Raw genomic sequence first — 18,185 nt, forward strand, 5'->3', positions numbered from 1 at the left:
CCTGCAAAAGTATTAATTAATGAAACCCATAGATAAAGGTAAAAGTTCTGAGCTGTTGTTTGTTTAACCACCATCATACTCCGAAAAGCTACACTATCAAAAATAGGTACTGCGGTCTGCGCATTGCATAATATTGCAGTGCACGATTTTGACCATAATTTATTATTTTGTATACCAACCTCTTTCTACGACCTAAATAAAAACTCCAAGAAGATACTGTCCGAACCTCGAATCAAAAAAGAATAATGAAAATTCAAATTCTGAAACTGCCTTTTTGACAAATTGCGATCCAAATCAGTTTTTTATAAAAATTTACACAGGACACATCTATTTATAAAAAAACTTTATAAACTTTTAAAATCAATCAAAAAAACTAGGCACAAAATTAACAAGTAAAATCTAATCTATTGACCTAGTAAGAAATCACGTGGTGTAAATAAACCGATCGAGAAAATGGCGTGTTGCGGTCCTTGCTGCGGTCCCTGCTTTCCCTGCTGCTGCGGGCCGTGCTGCGGCCCCTGCGGGCCTTGCATGCCGTGCTGCTCGCCGCCGTCGTGCCCGCCTCCTTCTTGCGGGCCCCCGTCGTGTGGGCCTTGCCCGCCGCCGTCGTGCTGTTCGCCGCCGCCGTGCCCGCCCCCGTCCTGCGGTCCCTGCCCGCAGCCCTCGTGCGGTCCCTGCCCGCAGCCCTCGTGCGGCCCCTGCCCGCCGCCCTCGTGTGGCCCCTGCCCGCCTCCATCGTGCGGGCCATGTCCGCCGCCGTCCTGCTCGCCGTGCTGCTTCAACCCTTGCCCGTCGTTCTGCCGGCCGCAACCTTGCTGCGGGCCGTGCGGGCCCTGCGGACCGTCGCCGTGCTGCGGGCCCCCGAGCTGCGGGCCCCCAAGCTGTGGACCGAGCCCGTGCCCTCCCTGCGGCCCCTCGCCGCCCTGCGGGCCGTGCTGTTGAACCCGGCGCGAACGCCGTTGTGAGTCCTGTGTAACGTAGATCGATGCCAGACCTGGAGACGCGGGTAGAGGCTGTGACCCGCAAGATCCGGGGGAGCCGCCACGTGATGTTACTGTTTTATCCAGTGAACGTAATTTAAGAATAAAATGTTGTTGGAATTTCTGCATTTCACTTGTAATTTAGTCTATCAAAGAGGAGCAGGTGTACTAGAGAGGAACCGAGAGGTTTAGTAGAGAGGAACCGAGAGGTTTAGTAGAGAGGGACCGAGAGGTTTAGTAGAGAGGGACCGAGAGGTTTAGTAGAGAGGGACCGAGAGGTTTAGTAGAGAGGGACCGAGAGGTTTAGTAGAGAGGGACCGAGAGGTTTAGTAGAGAGGGACCGAGAGGTTTAGTAGAGAGGGACCGAGAGGTTTAGTAGAGAGGGACCGAGAGGTGTGCAGTAGAGGGACCGAGAGGTGTGCAGTAAAGGGACCGAGAGTTGCGCAGTAGAGAGTGTAGAGCCAAATGTTAGTACAATGATATTGAAAAAATAAACATTAAAGGCTAAACACACAAAATTAAGAAGAAAACAAACCAAAATAATAGTTGCCGAAGATGACCGTCACTTTCCCGCCAAAAATCTAATGCCAGTTTGCTGACAATGTTTTTTTATAAAGTTTTACGGCTCTGAGTAATGTGATGTGTCAAAATGTTTGTAGAGATGCTCTAATAGTGTTTGCAAATAAATGTGCAAATAAGGAATTAGATAAAATATTATTATTTTTATTTATTTATTGCCCTTAATAATTAACATAATTTTTTTCGTTATTGCATAACGTATTCGGTATAGTTCGTTAAAATTATATTGTTTATGGTTACTTGACAGGAACCTGCAGAATAAAAAAAAACAATATTTGAATTTGGAAAACAGCTGACAGTTCTTTTCAGTACAGTTTGAGACACCGCACTAGCCCAACGTCACGTCACTGTTTCGGACTTGTTCAAAATTCCTCGTCAAGCTTGGCCAGAATGCCGGTATACTACGGCGGTTTTGTGGGGGGGCCCCATGGCGGCGGCTACTGCCTGTACTCATACAGCCAATGCCAGCCATCGACTGGGGGCTGCGGGCCCGCGAGTCCCCCACCGGGGCCCAGCTGCCCTCTCTCTTGCTGAACTTGCTGATTGCTTTTATGTAAGTTATTTTTCAAACACTAGTTCTATGGCGAAATGGCAAACTAGGAATGCAAGCACAATCCTAGTTATAAGTGGACGACCGAATTCAACTAGCGATCGTACTCGACGATGGTAGAGATCGCAAATGGGCATCGCCAACTATCCAAAAATCCAGGAGACTGTTTCTGTAGTGGAAAACAGACCTCCCGCCAACTTTTCTTCGAGTTCAAGCGTTGTAAACTTATAAAAAGGAATATCTTTATCTACAGCTATGATTCTTATTTTCAGATCCCATCAGAGCTCAGTTCAGAGAGCATCGTGCGGGAGAACCTGTGTTTTGTGATATCGCTCGTCATGTTCGTGCTGCTGACCTGGGTCTCCGTCCGAGGCTACTGCTCCGGGCTGGAGAAAGCTCCGTTCTATAGTGATTATTCAATACACGTTTAAAAATTACTTGCAACGTTTTATTTCATAGTTGTTTGCATCCTTCTAAGTTTCAAAATGCACTATACACCTAGGGTTGGACCCTCCAAAGCGGAATTGGACAGCAGAGGTCCTGGAGGGATATGACTTGACTTAAGCTGTCACGAGGATGACGTGACGTAAAAGCCGTCACGAGGATGACGTAACAAAGCTGTCACGAGGATGACGTGACGTAAAAGCCGTCACGAGGATAACGTGACTGTAAAGCCGTCACGAGGATGACGTGACGTAAAAGCGGTCACGAGGATGACGTGACGTAAAGGCTGTCACGAGGATGAAGTGACGTAAAAGCTGTCACGAACTCGCGATAACATTTTTGCTGGGGTAATGCACACGCGAAAGGCTACTTTTTTTTGTGATGGATTATCCCGCTGCAGATGTAAAAAGCAAACACCCCTAGCAATTTACCAGAACCTGTACCGCAGAACCTCACATCTGCCTACCGCAGACCTACTGATAAGATAACTGACAGAAAATAATAAAATAAGCAAGTTCACAGCATCCCTTTATTAACGTCACAAATCACAATAGTTCACGCAGTTCACGCGACCTTTACACCTGTCCCGAATGGCAGTTGTAGCAGGGTCCCACGGGCGAGCAGCAGCAGCCCTGAACGCAGGGGGGACAGCACCGGGGCATTGGCCGGTCGCAGCCGCCGGGACACCGCGCGAACGTCCCGATGTTGAAGTCCCGGTAGCAACCATATTGATAAGGCATTCTGGAACTTGAGGCTTCAGACTTGCTTTTAGAAAACTTTTTTTGATAATTTTCCGAATTTATTTAGTTTTTTTGGACTTTTTCAAATTTTTCCGCTTGATGCGATGCTGTGGAATTGAAATGTCAGTGATTTGACATTACATTTGCGAAAGTTTTTTTTATAAAAATTAATAGGTCAGTATCAAAATTTCAAATATAGGATATCGTTATTAATTTATTTGTATAACGTTATTGTACCGTTTTGCCGTAATTTATTTAATTTTACACAATAGCTTTATGCACAATAGCCAGGCAAACAGTTGATGTTTTTAACTCGAACAACATTTATTATCAAAATGATCAGTAAATGATCCCTTTCTTACTTTTCAATAAAATTATTGCTTCAAAAAATAATTGTTACAATAAAGAATTTAAATAATGCAATTAACTTTATTACAATACAACAATAAAATACCTAGTGCTCAAGTACAAACTTTAGTACTTATTTCTTGAAAATAAAAGTTATCTTGTTCATTGCTCTTTGACTCTCGCAGCCTCTGATTCGGTCAACTACCCCAATCCCGAACGTTCAACCTGCGGGTATGTACACAATACACAACACAACCCTCCGCTCAGACCCCTAGAGAAATCATCCCCTATTAAGAAAAAAGCAGGCAAGCATTATTAATCAATGCTAACTTAATGAGGTACTCCAGTACTTTATCAATCATTCCTAAAAATACTCGGTGACATTGTATGGGGGGTTACATTCGTAGAAACGGCTGCGACCCTCGCCATTGGATTCTATGAATACGTACATTAATGCTGGTCTAAAAACGACCAATCCGTCTAGACCCGTGTAAGTCACGGATTACGAAATATACAAAGCTCTATTGGTGCTGGTTTATCGTATATTTCTGTAGATAATAGACGTGTAACAAAATTTCGTAGAAACGAGGTCATAGTCCGGTGGATATATTCATGGAAGAGTGCTTCCAAAATAAATTGCTTGTGTACTCATAGTTGCATAGATCGTGTAGGTATTAATTAACGTAACAGCTTGGTTTCTGTCTGCGCTCGGATGCACAAAGCGATGCAATCCTCCGGAATGAGCTCCGAACATTAACGTGCTACATTCAGGCACGGATGCCTAAAGCACCTGAAGCCTTAGATTAATACCTACGGGCTATGTGCTTACATAGCGCAAATGGATCATCCAATATAATACCTACCTATGTAGCACGCGTAGACATAATATGTGAAAGCCTGGCTGGCTTCTGCGTAAATTGAAAATTTAAATAACGAAAAACGCATAATATTTCAAATATTTCACTGAAAATGTGTTTATTAACGAATACCTGGAAAATTGTCACGTGGGTTGTGCCAATGTACGAGTACATACAGATACAGGCGACGGTATATCAAGCTAAACACTGTAAAAGGTATCTATCATGAAGTCATAGCGTATAAAAAGGGATCGATAGTTTGCATTAAAATCATACCATGTAACGTGCAAGTACTTGGTAAGTAGTATTCTTAGCATAGTATTCGAGACTAGATGATACAAAATATGAAACATCCATTACCCGCACTCATCATAAATAGTTGAAAGCGTGTGACATGTGATTTTATCGCCCACCGTGCGCAACTTCCGCCCGCCATCTTATCTGATGGCGACGTTTTACAAAATGACCGTGCTTCCGGTCTGCACACCTTGTGCACTCGTGTGATTTTATTTATTTTTACGCATCTTTGTTGCTATACAAGACAAGTGTTAAGGCGAAGTTTCAAAATCGTAATGGTAGCCAACTTCTTCATTAATTTAGTAGGTAGTTATCAACAGATAACTGTCGGTCTACAATCAAATATGACCAGAACCACTGCAGCAGAGTTTAGAACCACTGCATGTATTTTTTCCAGTGGATCTACTGAGGGCAAGACCATAGATAGGCAATTTTAAATTTATTTTTTATAGTAAAAAATAAAGGGGTATGGTGTACCTTTGCTTACTGTGTTTATTTGTACGCAAGTTACTTTACCTACTACTACCTAGGTAACCTAGGCGAGTAGCTAGCTATCTCCTGATTTTAAATACAGTTAAAAAAGACAAAAATAACATCCACAACTTTATTTACAAAACAATCCACGCTTCAAATGCATTTGGAAGGGCCGTATCTCCAGCTGTATGTCCCGAAGGGCTGGCCGCACGGGCCGATGCAAACGCCACCGCAGGGTCCGCAGAAAGGCGCCGGGTATGCTAAGCCAGCGACCTGGCCGTAGCCAGGAGTACCACAGGATGGGCAAGGCATCTTGGATTGGGTTCTTCAAATTAAACAAGGGTAGGGTAATTGAAATTATTGGGTGGCTGTTATTTTTGGAGGTTTTGAATTTTTTGATTTTTTTTCCAACTTTTTGATGTGGACGTCTTTGGAAAATACAACAGACAGATGAATGCAGATGAATGACAGATGTGTCATGATGTGACAGGAATGGGAAAAACAGAAAAATATAAAAGATGATTGATAAGAATTTAAGCTGGCCTTCTTTCTCTATTAAACTTCACTGTAGGCCGGCTACACACGTAGGCCCCAACTTTGTTGAAAATAGTGTTGGTTGGTGCCAATAAAGTTGGTTCTTGAGACAAGCTCTTTTCTAGGTCCACACGTTGGACCCTTTTGTAGCGTTGGTTTCGATCAACGTGTGTAGCCGCCCTTAAGTGTAAGCCTTTTTCTAGTAAACCCTAATATGAGCCCTAAAATGAATAGGCCTTTTTAAAAGTTGAGATTTCTCCATACATTAATCAGCCATAAAAACACACAAAGCTTACTGTGTCATCTAATAAAGTCCCAGAAGAAGCCATTCCCAGCAGTGGTATGCCATATCGCATGTCTTAACCAAATTAAGACAACAGCTTTCTCTTCTCTCAAGGAGCGCTAAACCACGTCGTGCTCTTCGGATAGCCTTATTTTGGTATGGAGCTTGTGAGGCCTAATTCACACGAGAGCTTTTTTAACGTCCGTTAAAAAAGCGTTCAAATAGAACATAATATGCATACCCAAGCCTATTCCCAACGCTCTGCGTTGAAAATGCAACACTGCTCGATAAAAAAGCGTCGCGTTTTAGAAGCGCCGACGTGTGAACACGTACTTGGGTATGCATATGTTCTATTTGNAACATAATATGCATACCCAAGCCTATTCCCAACGCTCTGCGTTGAAAATGCAACACTGCTCGATAAAAAAGCGTCGCGTTTTAGAAGCGCCGACGTGTGAACACGTACTTGGGTATGCATATGTTCTATTTGAACGCTTTTTTAACGGACGTTAAAAAAGCTCTCGTGTGAATTAGGCCTTAAGGACCTTTTCCACCACAGTCAAACTCATGATGGCTGTTTCAGACCTCTTTCAAAAGACACCCACTATTCAAGAGTTCTTTTTCTTTATTTTTGTTTTGACACTGACGTTTACCACCATTCTTTGTTTTTACATGGTCACAAGACGTCTGTTGCGTCAATTTCTATAAAAATTGCAAAATATTGCTAAAATTATACAAATTTTATTTCTCTGAAGGTATGCTTCTTCTTTACGTAGAGATGGTATTAATAATTATGACAAAAGTATTTTACCAAGGTTCCCATTCCTTTCAGTTTCGTCAAGATGCCAGTTCGCAACTGCTGCCTAGGATGCCAGGGCCCGTTGGCGGGCCCGTGCGGGCCGCTGGCGCACCGCATGGAGTCGTGCTCCGACGTGGGTCCCTGCTGCGTGCACAGCATAGGAGTCCAGTGCAAGTCGCCCTGTGGTGACCTTGGGGTGTTGCATGGGTAAGACACTTAAATTCCTTTCACATCATTGAACCACCAAAAGGCAAAGTGGAGAACTACACCGATAACCGATGATTGCTAGAAGACTTCCCAAATTATCTTGCCTTTTCCTGTCAAAAAAGATAGAACTTTGTGGAGATTTTCATCTGAATCTGTAACCATTTGGATCAACAAGTTTTGGGTCTTCCACCAATTTTCTAGGAATTCGACACATGCACTTCCAGAAAATTGGATTCCTTTTTTTTTCACTTAGATATCTACTGGTTGAGATATTATGGAGCCTACTGTGTCGTAAAATTTATGGTTTTTGCCAATATCATCTTTCGCAGAGCGCGCGGCGGCATGGCCGGCTCCTACTTCAGCTGCGGACACGGCTGCATCGGAGGCTGCACCGGTGGACTCTGCGGCTGCTGCTGCGGCCCCGCGTGCGGCTGACAGCTGTCACTGTTGTTAGATAAGTTTGTGCTTGTGATGTTGTTGGCGGAATAAAATTTGAACCCTACATCCTGTTATCAATCACCTACCTGCTCCCTACCTCTCCTTGATTTACACATACCTACTTTGCTCTGCAGTGACGTTCCCTCACATAAACCCTAACCCTACTCTGGCCTGACGTTCCCTCACAGAACCCTACTCTGGCCTGACGTGCCCTCACAGAACCCTACTCTGGCCTGACGTGCCCTCACAGAACCCTACTCTGGCCTGACGTGCCCTCACAGAACCCTACTCTGGCCTGACGTGCCCTCACAGAACCCTACTCTGGCCTGACGTGCCGTCACAGAACCCTACTCTGGCCTGACGTGCCGTCACAGAACCCTACTCTGGCCTGAAGGAAAACAACAAAAGTATGCATATGTGACCTGAACGTATATTATTCAAAACATCCCTACAAAAATACACTTGCTCATAATCATTGATCGATTGGCGACGAATCTGCTGTCGCAGGGCAGGGGCGGCGACCACAAGAGCGGGCGACGTGTCCATCCGAGCAGCGACAACGTTGACCTCCCGAGCTCGAGGAGACCAGGAAACACGCGCGCAGCGGAGCCCAGCTCGACGCCGGCACGTTCCAAACTCTTCCGAGGAGCGGCGCTCTGAACGCAGCCGATAGCGCGCGTCTTCGCTTCCACACGTCAGCGCTGCCACGCTTCACAGCTCACAGCTCTTGCAGCCCCGCCGCGTGCCCAACGGACCATTTAACAGCAGTGGTAGCAGCACCCGTAGCACGGAGAGCAGCATGGCGAGCAGCAGGAGTAGCAGGGCCCGCAGCACGGGGAACAGCAGGGGCTGCAGCACGGGTAGCAAGGCATCTTCGGGCTTGGGTTTATAAGTCGCGACAGAAAGTATGCGAGGTTGAGTTGATTCACTTTTTTTGGGTTTTTACTTTTTTGGTTACGGAGTGTTGAGAGTTTGAAGCTTGAAGTTTGACTAACCATGCTTGGGATTGCGGTCAAAAAGAAACGTTCAAAGAACGAAACACGTTCGAAATTTTAATTTGAGCTTGGAGTTTTTCTTTTTAATCTTGTCAATACCATTGTACCAGTATTGTTTTTAAACTAGCCATAGAAAAATCACAAAGCGGTTTTATTCTTGAATATTTTTATTCTTGGAGCAATATAGAGGAATTAACGACTATGTGGAGCAATGACTTGGAGTAAAAAATATTGAAATTTCAATAAAATATTTTTTTTCTACGAAGCACATACCATAATAATTCGTCACACTCATTCATATTTTATCACAAGACTTATTGCTTTCTCACCCTGATGATGAGGTGGTAGCTATAACTTTGTATATTCCTAGGGTGTCCAAAGGTATTGAAATCAAGTTACCTGCCTATATTACGAGTATGATGATACGTCATCGCAATCATTATTACTAGGAAAACATAATTCAATTATGCCACAAAAGCCACAAATATCCTGTACCATGAAAATTATCACCCTACAAATTTTAGGTACATCAAATTCCTGGTGATTTTCACCCTATATCAAAAACTATAGCTAGCATCTAAATTAGCCATTCCCAGAACCATCTGATCAATTAGGTACTACCTTTATTGATATAAACAGCGAGTTCTTGGAACGCGTAACATAACGTCCCTTAGCTAACAACACCGCTTAAGTCGATTTTTGGCGGTTTTGACATTTTAATGCCATTGGATAGATCTGCTCATCGCGCGTCTAACCATTGGTCACATGTTATAGATTTCAGCCAACAAGAAGCCGTAATTTGAATTTTAGTGACACCGCGCAAGTCGGTTTGCCTCGCAACACCGCTCAAGTCGTTAGTCTGCCATACATTTCTCGTAAAGTTCCTTCGCGCTCCGTAATTTTTATGTTTTTAAGTTAGATTTATCGCGAAAAGGTCTATGAAAGAAGTTTTAATAGAAGATTAAGAGGTAAGCTATATAATAATATATTTTTTAATGATTTACGCGTATTAATGTATAAGAAAATCATAATAGAAAATTTCTTCATTTACTTAAGCGGTGTTTACATTTTTTTTTTTCAAACTTAGGCGGTGTCTCAAACTGTATTTTAATACTTTTAGGAAGCTATACAAGTGAAATCCACTATTGATGGAGAAGGAATTGATTCTTGAAGTATTCCGAGTTCAGGTGATGAATTTTTATGTGCACAATTACAAGAAGCAGGACATAAACGGCGTAAAAAACTGCCCAGGTTTCAATCCAATCGAAGGGTTTCTCATAATCCACAAACGCCAGGCAAAGTGGCTGATTATACTCCTCGGTCTTCTGTATAATCTGCCGCAGCGTATGTATGTGATCTAAGACACTAAAGCCTGTCAGCCAGCCTGGAAACCAGCTTGATCAGGAGGCTAGAAGGCGTCGAGTCGGCGAGCTAGACGTTTCATAATTACTCGAAAACAGCTTGTAGACATGGTTCAGAAGTTAGATGGGTCTATAATTCTTCAACCCTTGTTGAAGCCTTATTACCCTTCCTTAGTATCCTTAACTATAACTCTTTAAACCTTTTTGCCGTTTTTAAAGAAGAGTATCACCACACTTAAATTCTGTGCCCTGCCGTAGGAGTTATTCCCTCGAGGATGACGGAATAGAACAGCTTCCAAAGAGCCTTTGGCATCGACATTTCACCTGCTTTGCCGTTCAAAAGCTGAGCCGTAATTCTATCGTCACCCGGGGCACTGTTGTTTATCAGCTGTTCCAGAGCAATTCCAAGCTCGTGTAGACTGGCGTTCGGGATATCTTAGGTATTGTGTCGGGTTAATCTAGCTCTTGGGTCTTCGGCTAGATTTGTAACAGGTGTGAACACAGTCGTGTATAATTGTCCGTAGAACTTCTCAACCTCTTTCAATATCTCAGGCCCCGACGCTATTCTCGGTCTTCAGCTTGGTCAGTTGGCTTTGGCCAACAGACAGACTGATCTCTTACGAACACCTTAGAGCCCTTGTTATGCTCAATCGTAAGTCAATGTATTACGAGTACCTATATGCGTAGGTCGCGAGTCAAAAGACTTAGAGATCTATCTGTTAAGACACCGATACTGAGTAGCATCTTCAGATGACTGCAGATCCATGTTTCGTCTCTCTTCTATAAGGTTGTCGATGAGATCAGATATCTTTTTTGTTTCTCTTAAACGACGGGTTTTAAAAACCTTAGACCCAGTCATTTGGTCAATTCCCAAGAACCTGCTATTGTACTCTTCCACATTTTTGCAATGTCCTGGCATTGGGAACGATTTTGCAACTCGAGTTGAGCTTTCGGGGTTGGATGGACGCTGGGCGGAGTGTAGACTTTCTCAGTCGACATCTATCGAGATTCGGACTTATATTTGATGTGCCTCTTACCATTTGGTGATTGCTTCCTGTTTTGACCAAATTGACCACACAGATAACATGCTTCTACGTCGACAAGATGAAGTTGATCTCATATTTCATAGCGTCATTGGGATGCAGCAAAATCTACTTTCGCAGTTTTGGCTTTCTGAAGAAGGAGTTCATCATCCCTCTCCATAAAGCCAGTTAGTAGTTATCCACGTGCGTTCCTCTCTCCGTACCCAAATTACCCCACTTCCAGCTCATTGTCGTTTCGTTCGCCCAGCTTCACGTTGAAGGCCCCTCATCACAATATTTGATCTACACACTGCGATTCTTAAGATTTAGGTTAGAGATACATAGGTTATAATGATTGTTTAATTATTTTTAAAATAATTCAAAATAAAATTTTCTTTGTAAATCATCTATTAATACCTTATTCCTTTACATTTCGGCAAACAACACCGCCTAACTCTACAAAAATATCAGTCAACACCGCTCAAGTCATAAAATATAGGTTAAAATAAAGTAAATCGTCAAATTAAGTATAAATAATTATTTCTTAACCGCTAAATAAAGTATTTAATAAGTAACAATAGGAAAAATCCACCCATTTTTTAAAATAAACAGTTTTTTTCGTCTCCTGAAAAGTTGCTAAAAATGACTTACGCGGTGTTGTTAGCTAAGGGACGATAATTTCTGGCATAACGCTCAATACATATCAATACAGTCAATCTAAATTGAGAAACAGTAAGTAATTAGTTTCATGGTCGACGAATGATCGTAGTGGAAACTACTGTGGACATTGGAGTTCGGTGCTATGATTGCATAATGACTATCAGTTTCAGTTATTATTATATTCGACATATTTTGATAGAGTTATCCTCGTAAGACCGAAGAGTAAATTTTGTCGACTTCTAAGTATCGCCGAATGTGCTTTCAGAAGAACGAATAATTTGAAGTAGTAAACGCCGAGCACTTCGAGTAAAAAAAATTCTATGTTAGAGATTTTCTTTTGCATTCATATTTTCAGGGGCCCTATATAATAGTGCATAGAGCTTATTTTAGGTAAAAAAAAATAAAAAAATGTTTTCTCTTAAAAGAACATTCGGTATTACAGACTTTAAAAAGGAAAAGTAAATAAATTGATTTTATACTTTAAAATAAAACATAAATGTAACCTTTTTAATAAATTATTACTACATAAAGATACAATAATGATATTAATACATGTAACTGAAAAGGTACAGCGGTTTTTATTTTATTTAATGTTTTATAATTAGTACTTTTAAAAGTACTATCGGTTTTATGATATACACTAATGATAGGTTAGAATGTATAAGAAGTAAAGTGAAAATTCATGTCAATTATAATATTTTCTAAACTAAAAATCAGAACGTTCTCATGGTAAATTTTCTCAATCATATCATAATTTTAAAAGTCCAATACTTAATTCCATCTCAATAGAAAAAATATACAAAAATAAAACTTTCACCATCAAGACCGAATGTTCCTTGCAAAGAACTATTATTTTCAAACGAAAAAAAATCTTACAAAACTACTTCAAATTGGGAAAAATAATTTTTTTGCTTGTTTAGCAGTATTTTAACTTAAATTATACTGATCAGTTTTGCAATTAAACTACGTTAACGTGAAGAAAAAAAATTAATCGCACATCACGTCTTCTCGGACGAACCACCTTGTCAAAGGAAAATGATAATTTGACAGTGACGTTTTATTTTTTTTATATTAATAAGTTTGGATACTTGATTTTGAATACTTTAAGCCATAGACTATCACTATTTCTTTTCGATAGGCGCGAATTTTTGAACTTAAATTTATCGCTAAAGTTTTGGTTCCTCTGAAGGCACATCCGGCGATACTTCGAAATCACCTCCGAAAATGTCTCGGCGTTACTGACTACAAAGTTTTAGTTCCTTCTGATGCACATCCGGGCTTACGAGGTTATGATAGCAATTAAGTAACACGAAATTTAATTTACTCTATGATAAGTACACGTCGGCATCGCGCTGAAACCATTCATCAGTCATTTTATCCGTTATTGTAAAGTCAAAGCTTTTATTCAGTACCTAGGCCTTATCCAGGACGCATATACCTACACGTCCCTAATATAGTTTGCGCTAAGTACCACCACTTCGAAACAACATATCGATACCTCTGGGCTCAAAGGTCGTAAAGGACAAAGTACGACTTTTCAGGAGAAGCAAAAAACGATTTTTTATTTTTTTATTCGACAGTAACTTTTTTGTTTTTCGAGCTATTAAAATATGACCTAAGAAGAAAGTGCTTAGAATTCACAGCATTTTCCGAAGAGGTATTGAAAAATTGGACTAGAGCTGTATTTACTGAGATAGATTTCCTTTACGCCCTCAAAATTACATTAAAAAGACCTTTACGCCCCTCAAATATTCGTCCTAGGCAAGTTGCTCAGGACGTAAGTCTATTTTTATTTTACAAAACTACAAAACCAAGGTAATAAAAGACAATTTACATAGTTTTATAGGTTTTCATAGGTCGTAAACGGAACATCCAGGTAAGGTATTACGCAAGGAAAAATTGATAATTTAGCTTAAATATTTAATGTTTTATGGTATTTGATATGTAATATACCATTTCTTCACATACTTAAATGAATTATGTTTGTTTTTAATGAAATAAAATGATTTTTCGTAGCTTCATAATTTAATGCACACAATTTTGGAAACTATTCAAGCAGAAGTTTTGATATCTTCGAACTAGAAGATACCATTTCTCATATAAGAGCGAATTTAGAAAATAAATATTATGACGCTTTTAAATAAAACTTCTTAAATGTCTACTTTTTACGAAAAGCCGAAACCAATTTGATTTTATTTATTTATTTCATCATTATTAAAAACTACAAATGGCGGACTTAATTCCATAGGGCAGTCTGTCAACCAGTTGACCTTATGATAATGCAGATAGGATATAATTATTAAGGACAAAGGAAAACCAAACTAGTTATTCTAAATTCTAAATAGATTAAACATTATTATTCATACATAGTAGCTAGAAATTATGTTTTTGTACTTNGATATGGGCTAGTGCTGAGAAGAAGTGACGGAAGAAACTGAGTTGCCTTTGTCGGCTTCTTTTTCAATTAGATACAGCAAATACTTGGTACATTACTTTGCAATCTACTTTGCTAGATCATGAGCCATTTTTAAACATGTTTACTTATCTCAGAAGCTGCTCAAACTCCCGTGATATGACTCTGGACTACTTACGTTCAAATTGATTTGAGGCCTCCCATTTCCAAACCATGAAATTAATAATAATTCCGCTCTGCCTATAACGAATATAGAAACGTCAATTAATTATAAAAACACGATTAATAATATTCCTACCATTTAACGCGTGGTATTCTACGAATAAGCTTTCTCACTCACGTATGGTATGGAACCTACATGTTCTTCACCAAAACATTTCGAAAGGAGTTCATCATAATCAATCACCCATAAGGTTCTCGGAAGCATTCGCGGCTGCCAGCTGTCGCGCGGTCACATTCAGACCCTCGTCATTTCCAAAAACTGACACAAAAAATTAAGGTAGCTACCGTGCAAACCCACGGTTCCGAGAATACAACAATTTAATATCATTTAATTGAATCAAAAACGACAATATTAGCCACCGAACTTCTACCTCTGAGAAGTCGTTACGCGCATGCCAATTTTTAATACCAAATTGATGGTGGTTAGGGCGTCACAGCGCGTTATCCTTGATGATCTCATAAAGTAATGTCATTAATTGGTTTTTGTAACTATTACGAGTAATTTTATTATTTTGTTTAGGTATCTACCTGTAGGTACCTACATATCATCTTTATTTATCGCCATGCACTGGTTATTAATTATTTTAACGAACACATCAGCACACTTCGACGAATTATCGTAATTAATATTAATTACGAGTACTTACATAAGTACTCATTAAAATAAACTTTTAACGCAAAAAATAACGATTTTCCCAATTTTTATTATTATTATTATAAAACTTTATTGCACAATAAAATAGTACAAAAGGTGGACTTAATGCTATTTGAGCATTCTCAGCCAGTCGACCACTGGGTTATGCAGAAAGCTGTGAGTGCGAAGATAGAGTAGAAGGGTAGAAGTTAAAATTGAAGTTAAATTTTTAATTGATATAATATTTAAGATACATATACCTACATACATACATACATATACAGGGTGTTAGGTGAATGGGTATATGAGCCGACACTAGCCCATGTCAACATGGGCATATAAATTTTATATTCTGGCTAAAAGCAGTAAGTAATATCAGTCAAATATCAGTTTAGCAGTTTCTGGAAAAGGTTAATCCTAGACTAAACCATACAAATTAAACTACAAAATCAGTGTGGGTAGGTATTCCTAGAAACATCGAAAAACAACAGTTTACGCACAGATTTTTTGTTTCTCGGAAAAGAAATTAGTTTGCTTCACACAATTAAGATGACGACGAGTGAAAATTAATGATGTCGTTTGTCACTTCAAAATAACAATCCGCTAAGAAATATTGGCTGGTCTTCAAGATTATTTGCAACGTGTCTTGATGTCTTTTGTCGTGTGTCGCTCGGATCGGGATTCAAAGATAGCTTTAAGCTTAGGTACATACTAATTTACTCAGCTCTTATTTTTATACCTTACTTATACAATATGGATGACTTTTGTGTGGGGATGCAATACCTACCTACTTATCAGTATGCACTCAATATTATCTGGTCAATTTTACACTGTGCCATATCCAGCCTCAAACTAAGCTAACCTAAGAGATAAGTTAGTTCTTACTTACTTATAATAACTACCTGGCACCTACTGCAATGCATAACAAATGTTTTCATTGTGCGGAAATCGAACCCGCGACCTCTAGTTTAGTAGTCCAGTATGCAAACCACTACTCCAAACGGCTGTCTTGGAGTGTGGTTCCTACAAATCTAACTTGGTAGTGCATTTTCAAGGAGTATTTTTAAGTTAATTAAATGGTAATCACTGGCACAACAGAAACGACGTGTTGTTTTGTTACATTGAGGAGTAAAAATTGAAATAAACAAAAAACATTCGGTATCCATTTCCGCGAAAAAAGGCTAATTAAGTTGAGGTGGGGACAGTGATCTGAGTCCAATGTTTCAGTTTTTTAGGCTTGCAGGCTGCACTGTGAAACAGCCATCGTACCGTCTACTCATTTATCTGAAAGACTAGTGGATATTTCTGGGAACTGCGCGTACCTATTGCTGTCATATAAATTCAGTGGTTATTGGGAAATTTGACTTTCATACTTTTATCAGAGCAGCGAGAGAAACTTTATTTATTCATGTTTCTAAGTAAACATGAATAAATAAAGTTTCTCTCGCTCCCTCGCAATCGATTGAAAAAGTGAATGTTTTCGAGATCATTGCAACACCATGTAGTTTCATTTATAATCGGAGAAATTGCAATTTAAATTTGAGCTTCAGTCAATGCTTGAGATTTGTGGAATTTAATATTTTGTGTCTAGTTAATTACCTAGCGACTCGCCTAAAGCTCGAGTCAAACTTAACATAAGATCGGCTGGATTAAATATTTAGTCCAATCTCAGGCTAAATCCGATCTTGAGTAAAGATTAATATTTGAGCGTTGTTGAGTGAAACTATCTGCGCTCGTCTTACCTAGGTATCATAGAATGACCGATACATTTCGAAGCTAACAAAACTAGATAACTGGAATTCTAGCAGACATCCTGCATATCGAATTTCTGACAGCCCACGCGGCAAATTGCGAAATCTATGCATATTACTTGTATAGAGCGTTTGAATTCGAACTGCGTTCTCGGAAGGCGAGCTTCGGCGTAGCAGCAACATTGGGAGTCGTTCGCGGTACCCGCCTTGCTATATACCAGGAATAAACCGCCCTCGGCCCTCCACAAATTAAAATTCGACATAATATCAATTAAATATCATCAAGACGGCAATATATCGAGTACCTATAGTCTATCCAATATAGCTTGATTAGAATGACGGCTGTCAAACGAATGTGACTAGTGCTGTGTATGTTTCGTACGGTTCACATAGACGTATCGATAAGTTTTCGAAAAAATTATATAAAAATATGCACCCAATTTTTCTTCATATCTTTATTCATAAAAATGACAATTATGATTTAAATTTCAAGATAGTAAAATTTAAAATTCATGTCAAGGGTGTACAACCTAAGTCGTAGTCATTATCATCAGTGTTCTTCAGTGGTTTTTTCCTCTCGCTAGAGGGCGGTGGGCATCTCTTCTAGAGCAACGGTGCTATGAATACCCAAAAAATTACCGGTGATTGATTTCCGATGTTTGATTATTTAAGAATGAAATGTTTTTTGGTTTTTAATAGTGAACATTTAGAAAAACGTATAACTTGACTTAAATATGTTAAAAAATTAGTTAGAAAAAAAATTTGTTAAATATGTTAAAAAAATAGTTTTAATTTAATATGAAATTTGTCGATATGTCCCAACACTAACATTTTTGTAACTCGAGATAACCTTGTAGAGACGTCGTTAATACTCTAGCTTGATTTTTATAATTTCGAATTACTACTTATTGGTGTAATTTAACGCTGCATTTACACGAAATTAACATTTTTATTGGAAGCACTGTCGTCGAAAATATTGTTTGTACGTCAGACGTGAATTATTTCTTGTCCGCCAATATTTAGCTCTCATTGATCGCTACTACAAAGTTATGTCGTTACTTTTGATGGCAGCTGTCATTCTAATCAAGCTATATTGGATAGACTATAGTGTCCCTACTTTTTCCATTTTTTGATAATGAATATTAGTAATTTGTAGTTAACTAATGTCCCTTTAAACCCTCGTAACGTGGCAGGTAAGCTAAATATGCTTGTGCTACCTTCGGCGCGGCGGGATTCGAACCCGCGTTCATCGGATCACGAGTCGGCCAATCCGACACCTTCACCGTTCGGATATCGTCGCTTCCATTATCCAACCAACAGTCAATATACCTCTCTTAAAAATGGACTGCTTAATTAAAATTAAGCCCAAACAGTGAGAAGTAACCGTCATCGTGTTACTAAAAGTTAGTGACAGCACGCGAACGAATATCAATTTCTAGCGAAATGATAACAATAACCAAATTGTATTGTAATGTTTCCGTGAAATATTGGTAGGTACGCGTGTCGTACAAGTACAACCCTCTACTACGTTCCTTGTTTGTTTCCATAATTGTACGTTATTTAAATTGGATGTGGAGTAAACGAGGATGTAATTTGT

The 18,185-nt window shown here is 39.7% G+C and overlaps 2 protein-coding genes across 2 annotated transcripts; one reads left to right on the top strand and one right to left on the bottom strand.

Moving 5' to 3' along the window:
• Positions 1 to 404: 404 nt before the first annotated feature.
• LOC114354785 (serine/threonine-protein phosphatase 1 regulatory subunit 10-like) lies at positions 405 to 1,109 on the bottom strand. Its single transcript, XM_028307346.1, has one exon. The coding sequence runs from the start codon at positions 1,107 to 1,109 to the stop codon at positions 405 to 407; it is 705 nt and encodes a 234-aa protein (XP_028163147.1).
• A 5,636-nt stretch (positions 1,110 to 6,745) lies between these two features.
• Positions 6,746 to 7,594, top strand: LOC114354801 (keratin-associated protein 5-3-like). The gene is made up of 3 exons (XM_028307368.1): positions 6,746 to 6,841; positions 6,919 to 7,092; positions 7,422 to 7,594. Exons 2-3 carry the CDS (start codon positions 6,929 to 6,931, stop codon positions 7,525 to 7,527), a joined length of 270 nt encoding a protein of 89 aa, XP_028163169.1. The 5' UTR covers positions 6,746 to 6,841; positions 6,919 to 6,928; the 3' UTR covers positions 7,528 to 7,594.
• The last annotated feature ends 10,591 nt before the right edge of the window (positions 7,595 to 18,185 follow it).

The sequence above is a fragment of the Ostrinia furnacalis genome, unplaced genomic scaffold (assembly GCF_004193835.3).
Source record: "Ostrinia furnacalis isolate ACB-3 unplaced genomic scaffold, ASM419383v2 OfSCF2162, whole genome shotgun sequence".
NCBI lineage: Eukaryota > Metazoa > Arthropoda > Insecta > Lepidoptera > Crambidae > Ostrinia > Ostrinia furnacalis.

Excerpts from the sequence above, each read along its gene's own strand:
- LOC114354801 (XM_028307368.1), top strand. The coding sequence starts at position 6,929 with ATGCCAGTTCGCAACTGCTGCCTAGGATGCCAGGGCCCGTTGGCGGGC. Across the intron at positions 7,093-7,421 it reads GACCTTGGGGTGTTGCATGG|AGCGCGCGGCGGCATGGCCG; the intron begins GTAAGACACTTA and ends CATCTTTCGCAG.
- LOC114354785 (XM_028307346.1), bottom strand. The coding sequence starts at position 1,109 with ATGCAGAAATTCCAACAACATTTTATTCTTAAATTACGTTCACTGGAT.